The sequence below is a fragment of the Zingiber officinale genome, chromosome 7B (assembly GCF_018446385.1).
Source record: "Zingiber officinale cultivar Zhangliang chromosome 7B, Zo_v1.1, whole genome shotgun sequence".
NCBI lineage: Eukaryota > Viridiplantae > Streptophyta > Magnoliopsida > Zingiberales > Zingiberaceae > Zingiber > Zingiber officinale.
The window spans coordinates 104,565,719-104,582,669 of record NC_055999.1 but is presented as its reverse complement, the minus strand read 5'-3'; the positions used below and the strand labels follow the sequence as shown (position 1 = coordinate 104,582,669).

General features: G+C 39.4%; 1 protein-coding gene across 1 annotated transcript; it reads left to right on the top strand.

Moving 5' to 3' along the window:
- Positions 1-5,846: 5,846 nt before the first annotated feature.
- Positions 5,847-16,608, top strand: LOC122006669 (26S proteasome non-ATPase regulatory subunit 9-like). Its single transcript, XM_042562253.1, has 5 exons — positions 5,847-6,052; positions 6,153-6,213; positions 6,725-6,826; positions 13,302-13,605; positions 16,336-16,608. The coding sequence occupies exons 1-5, from the start codon at positions 5,912-5,914 to the stop codon at positions 16,355-16,357; spliced, it is 630 nt and encodes a 209-aa protein (XP_042418187.1). The 5' UTR covers positions 5,847-5,911; the 3' UTR covers positions 16,358-16,608.
- Positions 16,609-16,951: the final 343 nt, after the last annotated feature.

The following is a 16,951-nucleotide window of genomic DNA, read 5'->3' as shown; positions in this document are numbered from 1 at the left end:
AATAGCCCCTTTAAAAACTTAAACAAAACTTCTACACAGATAATTGTTAGCACAACGGAATTAGACAACTAAAGGAAAGAAAAACACAAGCACACTAACACTAGGATTTACGAGGTTCGGGGATAACTTGCCCCTACTCCTCGGCGTGTCCGTAAGGTGGACGACTCCTTGATCTTCGGTAGATCGCACCCCGGATAACTTCCGGCTACAAATCCTCCTTCTCGGTGGAGTAATCTCCCCACAACGTCTCAAGAAATATCTAAGTTAAAGCACGAGACTTACAGAAGCTCGGTGGCAAAGGAGAATAGAAATGCTTACAACCACGCGAGGATCAGTAGCAGAACAGAGATCGCAGTTCACCCGAGAGCTCAAGAACTTCGCACAACAGCACAGACTTTTCTTTCAAGCTTTCTTGTTGTTGTTCTATTCTCTCCTCTCGCTGTTTTTACTGCTTCTCAAACCTGATCTCTGCTGTCACCGATCTGGTCCAAAACTGCGCAAATCAGCGCTGCAGCCAATCCCTCTTCCTCCTTACCTGGTTCTCTGAACTCACACCAATGATATCACAGTCATCACTGGCGTCTTCTGAGCTCGAACCAATCCCCAGGAGTCAAGCAGATCGCAGCCAGATCACAGCAGTATCCGTTGATGCCTGAAATGCACCATGCGCCGCTGAAACCAGCAGAAAGACCATTTGTCGCATTCCTCTTATGAACTTAATTTGAAATTAGGCTTGGAATGATACCTGTTAACCTGCAAACTCAAAAGCTAACAGCACAGAGGATTATATCACATAAATGAATGAGGTATATCAAAAGCAGTGAAGGAATCACTGATCTGAAATCAGTGTGTGGATCGGTCATCGGACCGATCACGGTCTGGACCGATCAGGCAACAACTGATCGGCGAGGCCATTCCGATCCGTCGTGAGGGACCGATCAGATTGAGTGTGGATCGTCCACGGACCGATCCACCCTTTCTCTCTTCTCTTCTCCGATCGGTCTCACGGCCGATCAGATTACTCGATGTGCTCGGTGTTTCGATCGATCCGCAGACCGATCGATTTCACTCGATGTGCTCGAGTGTCATCTGATCGGTCATCAGACCGATCCATGGAACTCAGTTTCACTGGATCGGTCTGCCGACCGATCCACTGATTCATGTGTCACTGGATCGGTCTACCGACCGATCCAATGTGCCATGGAATGTCCACTTAGGTCCCTCTCTGACCTAATCCAGAGAACGAGCTACCGTGCCCTCTCCGAGTCCATCAGGTTCAGAAAACGAGCTACTGAGCCCTCTCTGACCTAGTCAGGTCCAGAGAGCGAGCTACCTAGCCCTCTCTAACCTAGTCAGGAGAACGAGCTACCGAGCCCTCTCCGACTCCATCAGGTCCAGAGAACGAGCTACCGAGCCCTCTCTGACCTAGTCAGGTCCAGAGAGCGAGCTACCTAGCCCTCTCTGACCTAGTCAGGAGAACGAGCTACCGAGCCCTCTCCGACCTAGTCAGGTCCAGAGAACGAGCTACCGAGCCCTCTCTGACCTAGTCAGGTCCAGAGAGCGAGCTACCTAGCCCTCTCTGACCTAGTCAGGAGAACGAGCTACCGAGCCCTCTCCGACCTAGTCAGGTCCAGAGAACGAGCTACCTAGCCCTCTCTGACATAGTCAGGAGAACGAGCTACCGAGCCCTCTCCGACTTCGCGTGCCAAGTTTCCAACTTGGATTTTTTCCTTCCACCTGATCACCCTTGATCAGTTCAATTAACATCTGATACAAACTTAAATCAGTGTCAACATCAAAACAACAGCCAGGTCAGACTGTATCAACACAGGGGTCCACCCTTCATCGCTTCCAAATGGAATCGTGTGCCAATCTCCTTTTTGAAATGTGATCGCCATCTTCTAACAATATGCGGAGGCTTAGTAACGATATTGGATCCCCTAATCAATCACAAGATTCATCCGCTTATCTCAAAAGAAAAGAAAAGTTCAATTCTTTGACCAATGAACTTTGACCAATGCTGATGAAGAAATATATGTGTTAATATTCCTTTGCCCTCAATTACATAAAAAAGTAAGACATGGCTCATGTTTGCATTCCTCTAGCATGACATTATTAGCGCAAGTTCCACTTTTAATAATGTGTTTAGTTATAGTAAAAAATGATTATATTATCTCAGATATCCCGTTGAGAATTAACTCTTATTTTATTATAATAAAATTGTTATCTTCTAATTAATTGAGCACCCCGTGGAAACATAGAGATCATTTAGGGATGAATTACGTTTTTGATTTGTTTAGTGTGTTCTTTTACTCATTCTCATGGCAAAACTTTTTGAATTTAGACCGGTCTCTTTTGTAGATCATGGGCCCATGTTGGAAGTTGGGACCTCTGAAAGTCTAGTATCTGTTAGATCAAGTTGCACGTGAGAGGGAGAGGGGATGAATCAAATGGTTTTCAAAAATAAATCTTTTTCGTTTTTAAGAACAAAGTGCGAAGAAAGCAAAATAGAAAAGCAAGTAAAAGAGCGTATTTGGTTTTACTTGGTTCGGAGTCTTCGGCGACTCCTACTCTGAGGCTCAGATCCCGTGGACCTATCGACGGGTAATCCACTAAAATACCTCTTCCGATACATCTGAAAGAGGGAATCGAGTACAAAAGAATTCGGAAAAAGTGTAACATACTACACTTATCCTTTTGCAGTAATTAAGTACACAAATGGAAAGATTACCAAAACACTCTTTTAATATGGTCGGCTTGAGCTCGGTGTTTAGGCGGCTTCTTAGTAGTAGATGAGTGCAACAACGTCGCAACAAAGTTGTAGCAGGAAGTCGGAGTGTTCGGAAATCTGATTGAAAGTGCAAATGTTCATATGAGTGTGTGCTTTGAAGACTTGGGTGAGCACACCTTATATTGAGCATGGAAGACGCTTTTAAAGGCCTTGAACACGCTTCCAATGTGGTAATTCTGATCCCGAATAGCTTGGTCCTTATCTTTGACGAATTCTGAACTTTATCCTGCGGAAGACGCCTTCAATCAAGGCGCCTTCGGTGCTTGAAAGTGTCTTCCATGAAGGTGCCTTCTATCCCTGAAAGGCACCTTGGGTATTTTTCATCCAAGGCTTTTTATGCTCTTCTTACTTTGCAAAGCGTGCTAGTCCAATAAGCCAAATAATAATCTACGAGACAAATGTTAGCATAATAATAATAGTAATTAGCTCCTATCTTTCCGAGACCAGGATCTAGTCAAGGTCTCAGTTTAGGAATCCGAAATGGACCTGAACTAGACTAACACCTACTGTCCCTTAACCGGGATGCGTCCTCACTGAGTCACTCTCCTCCAGTGACTTACCTTCACTTATCAACTTGTCGTCGGTTGATTAGCGTCTTAACCCACCAGGTCTTCATACCAGTTGTCAGATCCGCAGACCGAACTGAACTTCTGTCGATCGTCAAGTCCCGCAGACCCCACCGGACTTCCCGCTAGATATCAGGTCGGTCCGTTGAACTATCTAGACTTCGCATCAGCTATCCGTTCTCTCGGACCTAGTTGGATTTCAATCTGATGTCAGGTCCTCTAGACTCATCAATTCCTGTACACTTAATTAAATAATTAGATCATAATAATACTTAATTTAACTTATTTATCATTTATCAAAATTTAATTAGATCATTATTACAAATTACATCAAGCGTGACTTCCTCCTCTCATTATCTCAGACTTTTTTTTTTCCCTCCATCACGTTGCTTTCATTTTATTCTAAGTGTAATAATACAGATTTGATAGGTTATTCTTTAACTTAGAGAGTTATTAGATAAATGACACTTGTGTGGTGATGTAACTATACTACAAAGTGATCGGATTGAACTAAGTTAGTTTGTGTTTGACAAGAGTTTAGTTATGCTCATCAACTGTTTCTTATGTGTGCTATCAATTAGGGATTTAACTAAGTGTATAGGGACCTCACGGAGCTTATGATTCAACATAGTCAATATGACAAAAGGTAATTCGTTTGTATTTATCGCTCCCGTCAACTCGTCTGTTAATACGGAGGAGTTAAATCATGGATGACTACTACTCATTAGTGTAAGTGGTCAGGGCATGAGGAAGACATGCTTAGATGCATCAAATTTCAATCTCAAAATTTTATATGATAATATCACATGTCTTAACTACTGCATTATCTCGAGGTGACATGATTCAACATAGTTAAGTTATTATGATGGATGACTTGATGAAATTAAACTTTATGATCAATGGCTCAAAGGATTCTATTGAGATGGAATTCTTTTAGAGAAAATGATAGGAAATATTCGAGAGAGCAAAAATTCCTTGCGAAATGGACTACTCTATGAAGGTAAGCGAAATGTACTTGTAGATAAGTTCGATGCCAAGCTCTGTATATTCTTTTGAAGATATTACCCGAGTGAAGTCATTATCTATTTATCTTCATGCAAATTCAATAGCTTTTGTGACACTTTGAGGTTTTTATTTTAAGAATAATAATGAAATTTCAAAACTGTTATTTTCTCTTAAAATCCATAATCTGGATTGGATGATAGAGATATTAAATGAAAAAATATTAAATAGACGGAGCTAAAAATTTTATATTTGAAGGGTGAAAAGTATGTGTTTATAGTGAGAGGAGAACCTTTTCAATTAAGAAGTTTTTATAGATGCAAGGTTTGATCTTTATATTTTAAGAGAGTTAGTAAATTTTAAATAGTTTTTTCCTCTCAAAATTAATAATATGGGTTAGATGTAAGGTTGCCAAAATGAATCCGATCTGACGATTCAATTTGAGTCGATCCGAAAAAATTAGGTTTGGATTGGATATTTTCAGGTACGGGTTGGAGAGTTAAAAATTTTTGGGTTGGATCGGGTCGGATTCGGGTTGACCCAGGTTGACTTAAATATAGGATTTAGTGGGTCTTTTTGGAGTTAAATCGAATTTTATTTTAAAAATTAAGATATTTTTATGTATATTAATATCATGTTTGTATGATAATGATATAGTATTGAGATAAAAATGAAGAATTATAGAAAAAATAATCAAAAAAATATTTTTTGAATCGAATTTTCGAATTATCTGGGTTGAGTTCGGATTGATCGGGTTGGTCGGATTGAATTTAAGTGTTTTGGATTGAATTCCAATTGTCCGATCCAATCCATCCGAATTGATACCTTCATATGGGACTGCTTTGGTATGTGCTGTCTTGGGCAAAACAACTTCATAAATAATTTTTTTTCTTCTATTTTTTATAATTAGCTATTAAAACAAAAAAATACAAACAATTAAATGCTTTATTTTTATTAAGATTTTCTATTATATTTTTTTTTCTTTCCTTTTTTACTTTTACTTTATTTTCTTTTTTCTTCTAATTAGCCTATTAAAAATAAAAAAGTAGAAAATAAGATGGACTATTTTTACTTCAAAGCAAATTGGATAGGGGTCTTTTAAATAAAAATAATAATAATGAGGGAAGTCTTGTTTTTGATAATTTGAAAAAAAAATGAGTGGAATACAAAATACTCTTTTAATTTTCTTTAAAGTTTACATGTTTTTTATAAGCGTTCTTTTAGTCTCTAATATCATCTCAATATCATATTAAAAACATAAAAATCTATTATTTATTTCACAACTAAAAAATCTTCATATAACTTTTTTTATCCTACATTATTAATTTTTTATGCATCATTATTTATTATTCATTATTCATCTCAGTCCCACCAAAGATCGAAGATGGGTGGGGTTCTTGTTCTTGTCGGATTTCAATTTCGGATCCTTAGCGGATCCAAACAAACCCGACTTCGACGCCATTAATTGTCACTGTAAAACTAGGAAAGCTGGTTGTGTAGTCCAGGAGCAGCCGTGCGCGGGCAAGAACGAAAACCTCGGCGGCGAGCGAGGATGGCGGCGCCCAATCTCAAGGCAGAGACGATTTCTCTCATGGACATGAGAGCGTCCATGGAGGCCGAGATGGACGCCATCATCGAGTCCCTCTGCGGCCCTTCCGGCCCTGGTCTATCCGGCAACCTCGTTGACTCCGAGGTCACCAACCCAATCTTGCAAGTTTCCTTTTTCTGCTTGAAGAATCTCTCTGACCTTATTAATGTAATCTGATTCTCTCTCTCTCTCTATGTTGATGTAGGGATTCCCGAGGACAGACATCGACCTTTCGGCTGTACGATCGCAACGCCGCCGGCTGGCTGGTACGTTGAAAATGGAAAATTAGCAAATCTAGAATTAATAAAATGGTTCACGGGGAATTAGTTGTCGAAATGTTTGTGTTCTGATTTATACTCCACCGAAGCTTAACTAGAAGCGTTGCGTTTGTGTTCTTAGCAAAATGTGGGGGTTATTTATTTATCTATTCTTATCATTAATGGATAGATTTACTGATGCTCTTTCATTATGGGGCACATTCACCAGCTAAAGAAGAGAGTAGTATATTGGAAGCTATTATTAGTTAAATATAATGCTTCTATACCTGAAACTGAGCCCTGGCATGCTGTAAGTCATTTGATTATTTGAGTTTGTGTGTTTTGGGAGTTCTCGAAACCAAATAAATCGTGAATTTGCTACTTGTCAGATGTCAGTATATATATATTCTCATCAATTATTTCTTTGGCTGAGTTAACAGGCTAGTTTTAAGGTTCGTAAGCTCTTAGTTGGACCTCCTTCTATCTTTATGTTAAATCTGCTTTTCTTTTGGGTTTTCAGAGCTTCAAAATGACTACAAGGATATCACAGGACAAATTGAGAAAAACCTGCAGGTGCTGCACTCACTAAATAAAGTCACTCCACTGCCACCGTTGAGTTCAGGTATGGTGATTAAATAATATACATTTATTATTTAGTTAGGCTTATTATAAATAGGAATATGCCATCATTTATGTTGGGATTGTATGTTTGATAGGAGCCATTAATTTTAGCACATGCTCTAATAGTAGCTTATATTCTCTGTACCTTTGTTGCATAATCATATTCACATGTATAGTTTGGTTATTTTTGTTTTCATGCTTATTTGAAACCTTCATTGAAGTTATAACCACATACACTTGGTATGCTTTTGAGTTGCTAAAAATGCTTGTGACACAATTGTACACCAGTCACAAGAATATAAGAGCATAAATCAACAAGGAATAACAATTTAACTTGAACAAATAGCTTAATAAATGTTATCTATATTTACAAAGTTTCTCATTAATAAAGCAGTTCATGACAAACATCAAAAACATAAAATGAAGTGTGTAGAAACCTAAATAACTAAAAAAGGAAAGTCCATAAATTGCAAGAACTCTGAACCAAGTGGTATCAAGTTTCAAAACACCATTAGCACGTCTATTGAGTGGACTTAACACCTCTAGTAGTCTCTGAATGATATGAAGAGAATAATAGACTTGTCAATAGAAGCTGGTAGGAGAGGCCCAAAATAATAGAAGTAAGATAATGTAAGAGAAAAGCAATGTTAATGTTTGAATCTCTATCATGGAAATAATTGGAATCTTAATCATAATCGCATTGTTAAGAGAGGGACTTGGCCTAGGCAACCCTCTTGGATTGAGAGCTAGATATAGGTATGTCCATGAGATTATAGCATTTGCATTTTTTTCTCTTATTTATCTTCTCTAATTTATTGCCTCCCAGAAATCTCTTCTATCACCTATTTTACATTTATCTTTAAATCAGTCTGCAGATGCTAAGTCAGTTTATTAGACATGCTACTCATATTTTTAGATGTTGCTACAACTGTGTTCGAAGTTCATACTGTTATATTAAAAGCAAAACCTAAAATCTCGTGTCATGGAAACCCCACGAGTTAGGCCTTTATATAGAAAAGAAGATAGACATCAAAAGACACAAATACCCTTTTACTTATTCTAACACTCCCCCTCAAGCTTGAGAATATAGATCATATATACCAAACTTGTTACATATGTAGTCAATCCGGGGACCTCTAAGTGATTTAGTGAATATATCTGCTAGCTGATCATTTGAGTTGACAAAACTAGTAGATATTTCTCCAGATATGACTTTCTCTCTGACAAAGTGACGGTCAACTTCAATATGCTTTGTTCTCTCATGGAAGACTGGATTTGAGGCAATATGCATAGCGACTTGGTTGTCACATATGAGTGACATTTGTGTAACCTCTCCAAACCTTAGTTCCTGAAGCAACTGTTTTAACCATATAAGTTCTTGACTAGCAATAGCCATAGCTCGATATTCTGCCTCTGCACTGGATCTTGCCACAACATTTTGTTTTTTGCTTTTCCAAGAAATAAGGTTACCTCCGATAAATATACAAAATCCAGAAGTGGACCTTCTATCAGAGGGAGATCCTGCCCAATCTGCATCAGAATATCCTACGACTTTAGTATGTTCTTTGTCTTCATATAAAAGACCCTTTCCTGGTGCACCCCTGATATATCGAACAATGCGAGTCATTGCATCCCAATGTTCTTTGCATGGGAAGCTAAGAAACTGACTTACTACACTCACTGCAAATGAGATATCCGGACGAGTGACAGTAAGGTAGCTTAGTTTCCCTACCAATCGCCTGTACCGTTCAGGATCTGAAAGAGGCTCCCCCTGATTTGGTAGGAGCTTGACATTAGGATCCATGGGATTGTCGACTGTCTTTGAGTTTAACATTCCTGTTTCTTCCAGAATATCCATTGCATACTTCCTTTGGGATATAATGATCCCATCTTTAGAATGTGCCACTTCTATCCCTAGAAAATATCTGGGTTTACCAAGATCTTTTGTCAGGAAATGTTTGAAAAGATGTTGTTTTACTTGTGAAATTCCAAGATGATCATTACCTGTGATGACAATATCATCAACATAAACCACTACATAGATGCAACCAGTAGATGAGTGGCGATAAAAAAACAGAATGATCAGCCTCGCTTCGAGTCATGCCAAACTATTGAATTATGGTACTAAATCTACTGAACCATGCTCTGGGTGACTGCTTGAGACCATATAAAGATTTCCGCAAGCGACATACAAGACCAGAAGACTCCCCCTGAGCAACAAAACACGGAGGTTGCTAGACTTCCTCGAGCAGGTCACCATGCAAGAATGCATTTTTGATGTCCAACTGATGAAGGGGTCAATGGCGAATTGCAGCAATAGACAGAAAAAGACGCACAGAAAACATCTTGGCAATAGGAGAAAAGGTGTCGCCATAATCCAATCCAAATACCTGAGTATAGCCTTTAACGACAAGACGAGCCTTAAGCCGATCAACCGTACCGTCTACACCAACTTTCACCGTAAACACCCATCGACAACCAACCACTGACTTCCCAGGAGGTAGAGGAACGAGGTCCCAAGTCCCACCGCACTCATTTCATCAAGCATAGCCTGTTTCCAACCTGGATGGGCAAAGGCATCACCTGCAGTCTTTGGAACAGAAACAGACGACAGGGAAGACAGACAATAATAATAGGATGGGGAAAGACGATGATAGCTTAAAGAAACATAGTGAGGAGAGGGATTACGAGTGGAACGCATACCCTTTCGAAGTGCAATAGGAACATCAGAGTCAGGAGATGGGACCGGAGGAAACGACGAAGGACTTGGCTCCACAGATGTGCCCACAGCAGTGTTAGTGTTGGTCGGCGGCAAAGCAGAACGAGGACGGCGCTGATAAACCTGTAAAGGAGGAGACGAGGCAGGAGGTGATAGAGGTGCCTTCGGAGGATAAAAGATAGTCATCGGTGCAGGTGGATAGGGAAAAACTTCGGCCTGTGAAGCGGAAGGACCAAAAAAAGAAACCGACTCAAAGAATGTGACGTCAGCAGAGATGAAGTACCGACGAAGAGTAGGGGAATAACACTTGTACCCTTTCTGAGACCGTGGGTACCCAAGGAAGACACACTTATGAGACCGAGGAGAAAGTTTGTCAATGCCGGGATCAAGAGCATGAGCAAAACAAATAGAACCAAAGACTCGAGGTGGTAGAGGATGAAGGGACTGATGTGGATAAAGCACCTGAGGAGGTATTTTACCCTGGAGAGTGGATGAAGGCATGCGATTGATGAGATAACACGCAGTAAGTACCGCATCACCCCAAAACTGATGAGGGACATGAGAATGGAGAAGAAGAGTCCGAGTGGTTTCAAGGAGATGACGATTCTTGCGTTCTACAACCCCATTCTGTTGAGGGGTATGAGGGCAAGACGTGCGATGCAGCACACCATGAGATGTCAAGAAGGTACGAAACTGAGTAGACAAATACTCGCATGCGTTATCACTTTGCAAAGTTCGAAGGGAAGTACCAAATTGAGTTTTTATTTCAAGGAAAAAGGATTCAAAAATAGAAAACAATTCGGAATGATCCTTCATTAGATATAACCATGTACAACGGGAAAAATCATCTATAAAAGTAACAAAATACCTTGACCCCATTGTAGAAGAAACACGACTCGGACCCCAAACATCAGAATGAACCAAAGAAAAAGGAGACATGGCCCGACTCTCAATACGAGGAGAAAAAGAACTACGAACATGCTTACCTAATTGACACGACGCATAAGATAAAGACTCTAAGTGAGAAAGACTAGGATGTAACTGTTTCAACTTATTAAGACCTGGATGTTCCAATTGAGCATGAACAAGAAGTGGAGATGTCGCCGCCGAACCAACAAAAGAGGGTTGGTGAAGTCGATATAGGCCATGAGATTCACATCCGAAGCCAATCATCCTCCCCGTACTCCGGTCCTGTAAGGAAACATACGTGTTTGTAAAAGAAATGACACAATCAAGAGATCGATTAAGTTGACTTATCGACAGTAAATTAAAAGGAGCGCCGGGAACATAAAGAACATTATGAACTGAAAGAGATGAAGAAGGATGAACAATACCAATACCCTGGGATTGAGTTTGGGAACCATTGGCCATGGTGACCATTGGTAAATTACCAGAAGTAGTGAGAGGAAAAAAGGGATTTATTACCAGTGATATAATTGGTGGCCCCAGAATCAAGAACCCAAGGACTCGAAGAACGAGATATGCCAACAAAGGAAGTACCAGCGTCTGCAATGGTAGCAGTGGAGCCCGAAGCCTGTCGATCCTCAAACCATTTCAGAAAGTCAGTATAGGAAGGTGTTGAAGTCGAATCAGGTGTTAACTGTGAAGTGGAAGCTGAAGGAGCAATAGACTCTGAACAATCTGAGCAGCACGAGGAGGACGACCATGTAGACTCCAGCATTTATCAATCGTGTGTCCCGGTCGGTGGCAATGATCACACAAGGGCGTCCTTTGCCACCCTTGCGAGGTGGAGGTCCTTTGTGTCGAGAGACCAAAGCTGACGAGTCGACAGGAACAGAAGAAGGCATCGTCAAGACTTTGGCCAGGACACAGAGAAGAGTCGCCCAGGTATTTTCCATGGTAGCTTCTGTGGGGCTGTCCAGGATCTGGTCACGGACATGAGAATAATCTGTGGGTAGACCATATAAAGCCAAAGACATAAAAAATTTCTTCCGATTTTCAAGCTCTTCAACAGGATCGGCCGCAGATGGGAGCAGTTCATTGAAGTCACAAAGAAGGCTAGAAACTGAACCCAGATAATTTGACATTGAATCCTTAATCTGATCGGCGCTGAGGATAGTCATGAGATCTTCACAAACTTGATAGAGTCGCCGAGAGGTGTTTGTAAAGAGTTGTTGAGCTTGTGTCCAAACAGCTTTGTAGGTTTTGTGAGTACGGAAGACATTCCTAAGAGATGAATGGATGGTGGCTCGGATAATACAACACAACTGAGCGTCAACCTTCTTCTACAGAGGACGATCGGCGTCTTGAACATCTTCTTCAGTTTGAGTGAGATGTGTCTCATACCCCTGTCCAACAAGCCAAAGTTCAATATGAGATGCCCAGGAGATATAATTTTTACCATCCAACTGCTCGGAAGAAAGGGGTGCAGTAATATAGTTGGTAAAGATTGAGGTATCTGGCTTTGGGGCGTCAGATGTAGCCATGAATAGAACTGTGAACCGGACTGCGCTTGCTTCTTCTGCCCAATCGGATGAATCCGGGAACGAGAACAGCCACTAGAAAACTCACAGCAGGGTCGGATGAGATGTAGAAGCTTCTACGGAGATGCCCTACTCCAGCAGGAACTCTTCGAAGCTTGCTGATGGGCTGCTGATGACGGAGCAGAGACAGAGCAGAAGCAAAGGCGAAGATTCTTGGCTGCTGATGACAGAGCAGAGACGGGAGAAGGATTGGGGTTCGTGCTCAATCCTTGGTCGCGAGCCTCAAAGAGGAGGGCGAAGAGATCAAGGAAGAAACAACGAAGATATGGTGGAGACGAGGCGGAGCTCGGTGTCCACGAAATAGCAGGCGAAGCTCGGCACTGCCGCGCGAGAATTCGCGCGGCAGAAAGAGACAGCCTGTCGCTGGAGGGCTGTCGCTGCTGGAGAATTCGCGCGGCAGAAAGAGATAGCCCGTCGCGGAAGGAGTTGTTGTCATGCAAACCCTAGCCGCGAGAGAAGAAATGTCGCGAACTAGGCGGCGCGAGGAAGGAGGAGGGCCGACGAAGCGCGATCGAGGAGCCGACACTGACCTGGAAACCGTGGAAAAGGGAGGGCGACGATGGAACGTGGCGGCGAGCAGCTTCGATTGGGATCCAGTCGGAGTCTCGAGGGAACAGGAATTCGACGCGAGGTAACACGAATTCGGCGCGGGGAAGAGAAAAAGAAATTAGGGTTTTCGCTCTGATACCATGTTATATTAAAAGCAAAACCTAAAATCTCGTGTCATGGAAACCCCACGAGTTAGGCCTTTATATAGAAAAGAAGATAGACATCAAAAGACACAAATACCCTTTTACTTATTCTAACACATACAATCTTTGCAATTTTCCTTTCTAGTTATCTATGTTTCTACACTCCTCATTTTATGTTTTCAATATTTGTCACGTGCTGCTTTATTTATTTGAAACTTTGTAAATATGGATAACATTTGTTTGGTTTTTTTTTTTCGAGTTAAATTGTTATTATTTGTTTGTATGATGCTCTTGTATTATAGTGTATGGTTGTATTTTGAGTATTGTCTAGTGACTTAGAGGCATAACCTTTGACCGACTCGAGGGATGTGTCAATGAAATTGTCCATCGGTGATGGGGCTATTCCTAACCACGGGAAGGAACATTTTGCAAAGAAAGTGGAACACACTTTTCTCATTGATACTACATTATTTCAAAAGTTTGCATGATTTGTGACTAAATCAAATATCTCTGGAGTAATTTGGACACAATTCACTAACCATATCTTTGTCTTTAATGCAGACCAAACTTCTTATGGAAATTTACCTCAAGGATCTCCTATGATAGAGGATCCTGTACTCCGGGTACCTTTTGCTATTATTGATGAAATTGCAGATGACTCGCCATCTGCAGAAGATGGCTTACAACTTGGCGACGAGATTGTGAAATTTGGGAATGTCCAGATGGGTGATGAATTACAAGCAAGGCTTTTGGCAGAAGCACAATCGAATCATGGCAATCCAATACATATGGAAATAGTTAGGCAGGGTGTACTGATGCATGCTACTGTGACACCTAGAGCATGGCGAGGTCGTGGACTTCTGGGGTAGGCTTCTTTATCTTCTATTTCTTTCATCTTAATACTTGAATGTTGGAATTTATTTGCTCCTTGCCCCTCCTAACACTTGATGCTTACAATGATGGTAGTACGAACAAGGGTATAGCTCAAAGTTTGGGCAAGCGTGTACCTAAAAGTTTGCTAATTGCACATTCCGAAGTTCTTAAGTTATTCATCTTGCAGTCCATCAATTGTATATAGTCTAGCATTCTTCAAGCATTTGTTTTCTTGAACCTCTAAACTTGATTATTACTTGGTTTAGGAACTAAATGTCAAGTAACCAGCAGGTCACATGTTTTTTTTTTTTTCATTTTTATAAGTTGCTTTAAGATGGTTGCCAATGCATCTATATTTTCACTACTTAAGCTGGGCATATTAACTTGTTTCTTCTCTCAGTTATATTCTGAGTTACATACTCTTGGCAATCATTTATTGTTTATAATTTATGTTTCTGTTTCCATATTCTTTAGTGATTGAACAGAAATTTAAAATTTCCAAGTTTATATAGTCACATAAACTTGTGGAGTTAAGCATCTAGGAAGAAATTTTTCATTGTAGCAGTTGGTGGCCATCCAGTGAGAAGATGATCCTGTTTTTTCTATTTTAACATGAAAATTGTTAAAATGAATGACTGGAATAATTCTCCGATATGTAAATTAGTTTCTAGAACAAAATTCATGATTGGTAACCTGAGTTAAACTTGATGCGGCTAGATCAACTTATAGCTAATAGTCTTTGATGTGGGTAAAGTCATTGTCTAGTTCTAGGAGCAATGATTGTCATATGTGCACTGTGAAAATTAGCAGTGTACTGCAAATAGGAACCGATCCAAGTGCTCCATTCTCGACCAATGGGAAGCCGACATTTGCCTGATTGACCTGAGCAGCATTGAGTTGCAGAGATAGGCTAGATCCATCTGGGCTAGGCTTCTTGGTCATGGTACCCCATTATTAAGAATGTGCTCACTTTGAGTCCTATAAAAGAGGACTAGGGCCAAAAAGGAATTTTTTGTTCTCATTGCACATGTTAGTCTATGTTTAGAATTTGCCTGATTAGTTTATGTTTAGAATTTGTCTAATAAATAGTAAGAACATGTTGGATTCCTATTAACTTTATTATCTTAGCAGATTTCCCAAGATGGGTTTCAATATTTTCTGTAGTTCACCTTTCACATCGGTTTTGACGCAAGAGCACATGTCCTTCTCTCACCTTCATATTTTAATTCCTGAAATACTCTTACTAAGTAGTTTTAGCTCTATTAACCATCATTGAATGATCTTAGTTTAAAAATTATTTGGAAGATCAAATCAACTTTAAATAAAATACGACTTGCTATTTGTTTCTGAGAGCATAAGGAGTGTAAATTTGACCTTAATTTTTTCCCAAAGTTTTTAGTTCATGTTTTGACCAAGATTGCTTGATGATAAAAATTGCTCTAAATAACAAAATAAAAATGGACATATCTTTGTGGTAGTGCAAATATCGGTTTTATTAGGTGATTTATGAATTCAATTGATTTTCTTAGGGTGATAAAAACTGGTCTTTTCAATCTGATTTTAGCTCGTTTAGATACATAATCGATTTGATTGTATAACCCATAGTCAAGGATTGCAATCTCTAGTGCCGGAGTTTTAGTCATTTCAAGTAACATGACCAGTTGTCTTGACTTTCCAAAAATTTGCCTAACAGTTGATTTTCATAAAATTGGCCGGTCTGACTGTCTGGTCTTCATAAAATTGGTCTGTTCTATTGGCTGGTTTTCACAAAACTGGCTGGTCCGTTCGATTTTTTCGCATGCCCAATCCATGAGCTAACTTGGGAAAATATTCGGTTTTGGATTTGACCGGGTCAATCATCGCCCGGTTTGATTTTTATAAAAATGGTAAAAGTGGACTGGTGCCCCAGTTTATATTTTCCACTTTGACTGGATGATGCAGTTTGTTTCTGGTAACTATGCCGTGAAGAACCATGAAAATTATATATATTTTTTTCTACATGAAAGTTATGTTTGTCTCCTTTTGGTTTTGTTTAGGTTTTAAATTTTATTATTTTTGACAAATAAGAGAATCATTGAATTCACGAGATCAAGATTTATTTTATTTGAATATTTTTTTGTCTTTTTGAGTTGAATTGAATTGTTTTCGTCCACCTAGCCTAAAAGTTTTGACCAAAACTATTTCATGGATCAAACGTTTCAAAATCAAAGATTAAAGACAGATTTGAATTCTTTAAGTTCTCAGGAATAATATCTTGTATTATTTTACGGGTTCTCTTATTTTTATAGTTTGGAGTTCATTTGATCTGTTAAAACTTATTTTGAATCAATATAACTTGACAAGAACATTTTTGGGAGAAAAAAAAGAGGAACTAAGAGAAGGTGAGGTGCGTTCTTTGGTAAAAGCAAACAATGAAACACTTTAGAAAGAACTGGAGCACAGGAACACCTTTAAAAATCTACCATTTATCTTTGTTCTTTTCCTTTTGCATTTCGACTATGGAAAAGGTGTACATTTTGAATTTCATTCCAAACTGCATTTTCCTGAGCATGTATGTATTGGAGCAGTTAAACTTTGTATTTTCTTTTTTCAGTAGAGAGCAAAAAATAGCCGCTGTAAGTTTATTTGATAGTGTAATTCATCATTTTCCCATTGTTAATGAATTTAAAATATGCGGCAGTGTTGCATTTTTAAATTGAGAAAGCCATGCTTCTTTTTGCAGTTGCCATTTTCGCCTCCTGTGATGCTGACGTCAACATAACTGATTGGGGGAATCTTTGTGGACACATTTCCCTAATATTCTGATGTATTGCAACATATGAGATATTTCAGATCCGCTGTCACTTGCTTACTGTTGTCAACTTGAGTACTTCTGTAGTTGAAGTATCATAGATAGTTATTTGTCACTTTCTCAAATTCTTCAAGATTGCTGAAGTCCCCTTTGTATCAAATCTTCTTGCTTCAATTTTTTGCAATCATCGTTTGTTCAGCTTTATATGATTGAGTTCTTTATTATGCAATTGAGCTTGCTGGGAGACGTAATACTTCAGTTGTCTTTTGGTGTCTATGTGATAATCTTTTGCTTAACATTTTTTCTTCACAGTGATTTAACAACAAGATTTACAGCCGTGGAATGTGCTTAAACCTCTTGTTTTTTTAATTTAATTACGAATAACAATGATGATTATTTCTAATTTAAATTTATCCAATTGTCAGTGTTTCAACAAGGATGCTCGCCTAAACAATGAAGCCATATATTTCGGACGGTAAACGAGTTAAACAGAGATAAGTTTTGTGATGTTTAAGTTTATTTATTAAGATAATTGAGTCCAGTTAAG

Coding starts and splice junctions, on each gene's coding strand:
- LOC122006669 (XM_042562253.1), top strand. CDS start 5,912: ATGGCGGCGCCCAATCTCAAGGCAGAGACGATTTCTCTCATGGACATG. Junction 6,053..6,152: donor GCAACCTCGTTGACTCCGAG/GTCACCAACCCA, acceptor ATGTTGATGTAG/GGATTCCCGAGGACAGACAT. Junction 13,606..16,335: donor CGAGGTCGTGGACTTCTGGG/GTAGGCTTCTTT, acceptor TTCTTTTTGCAG/TTGCCATTTTCGCCTCCTGT.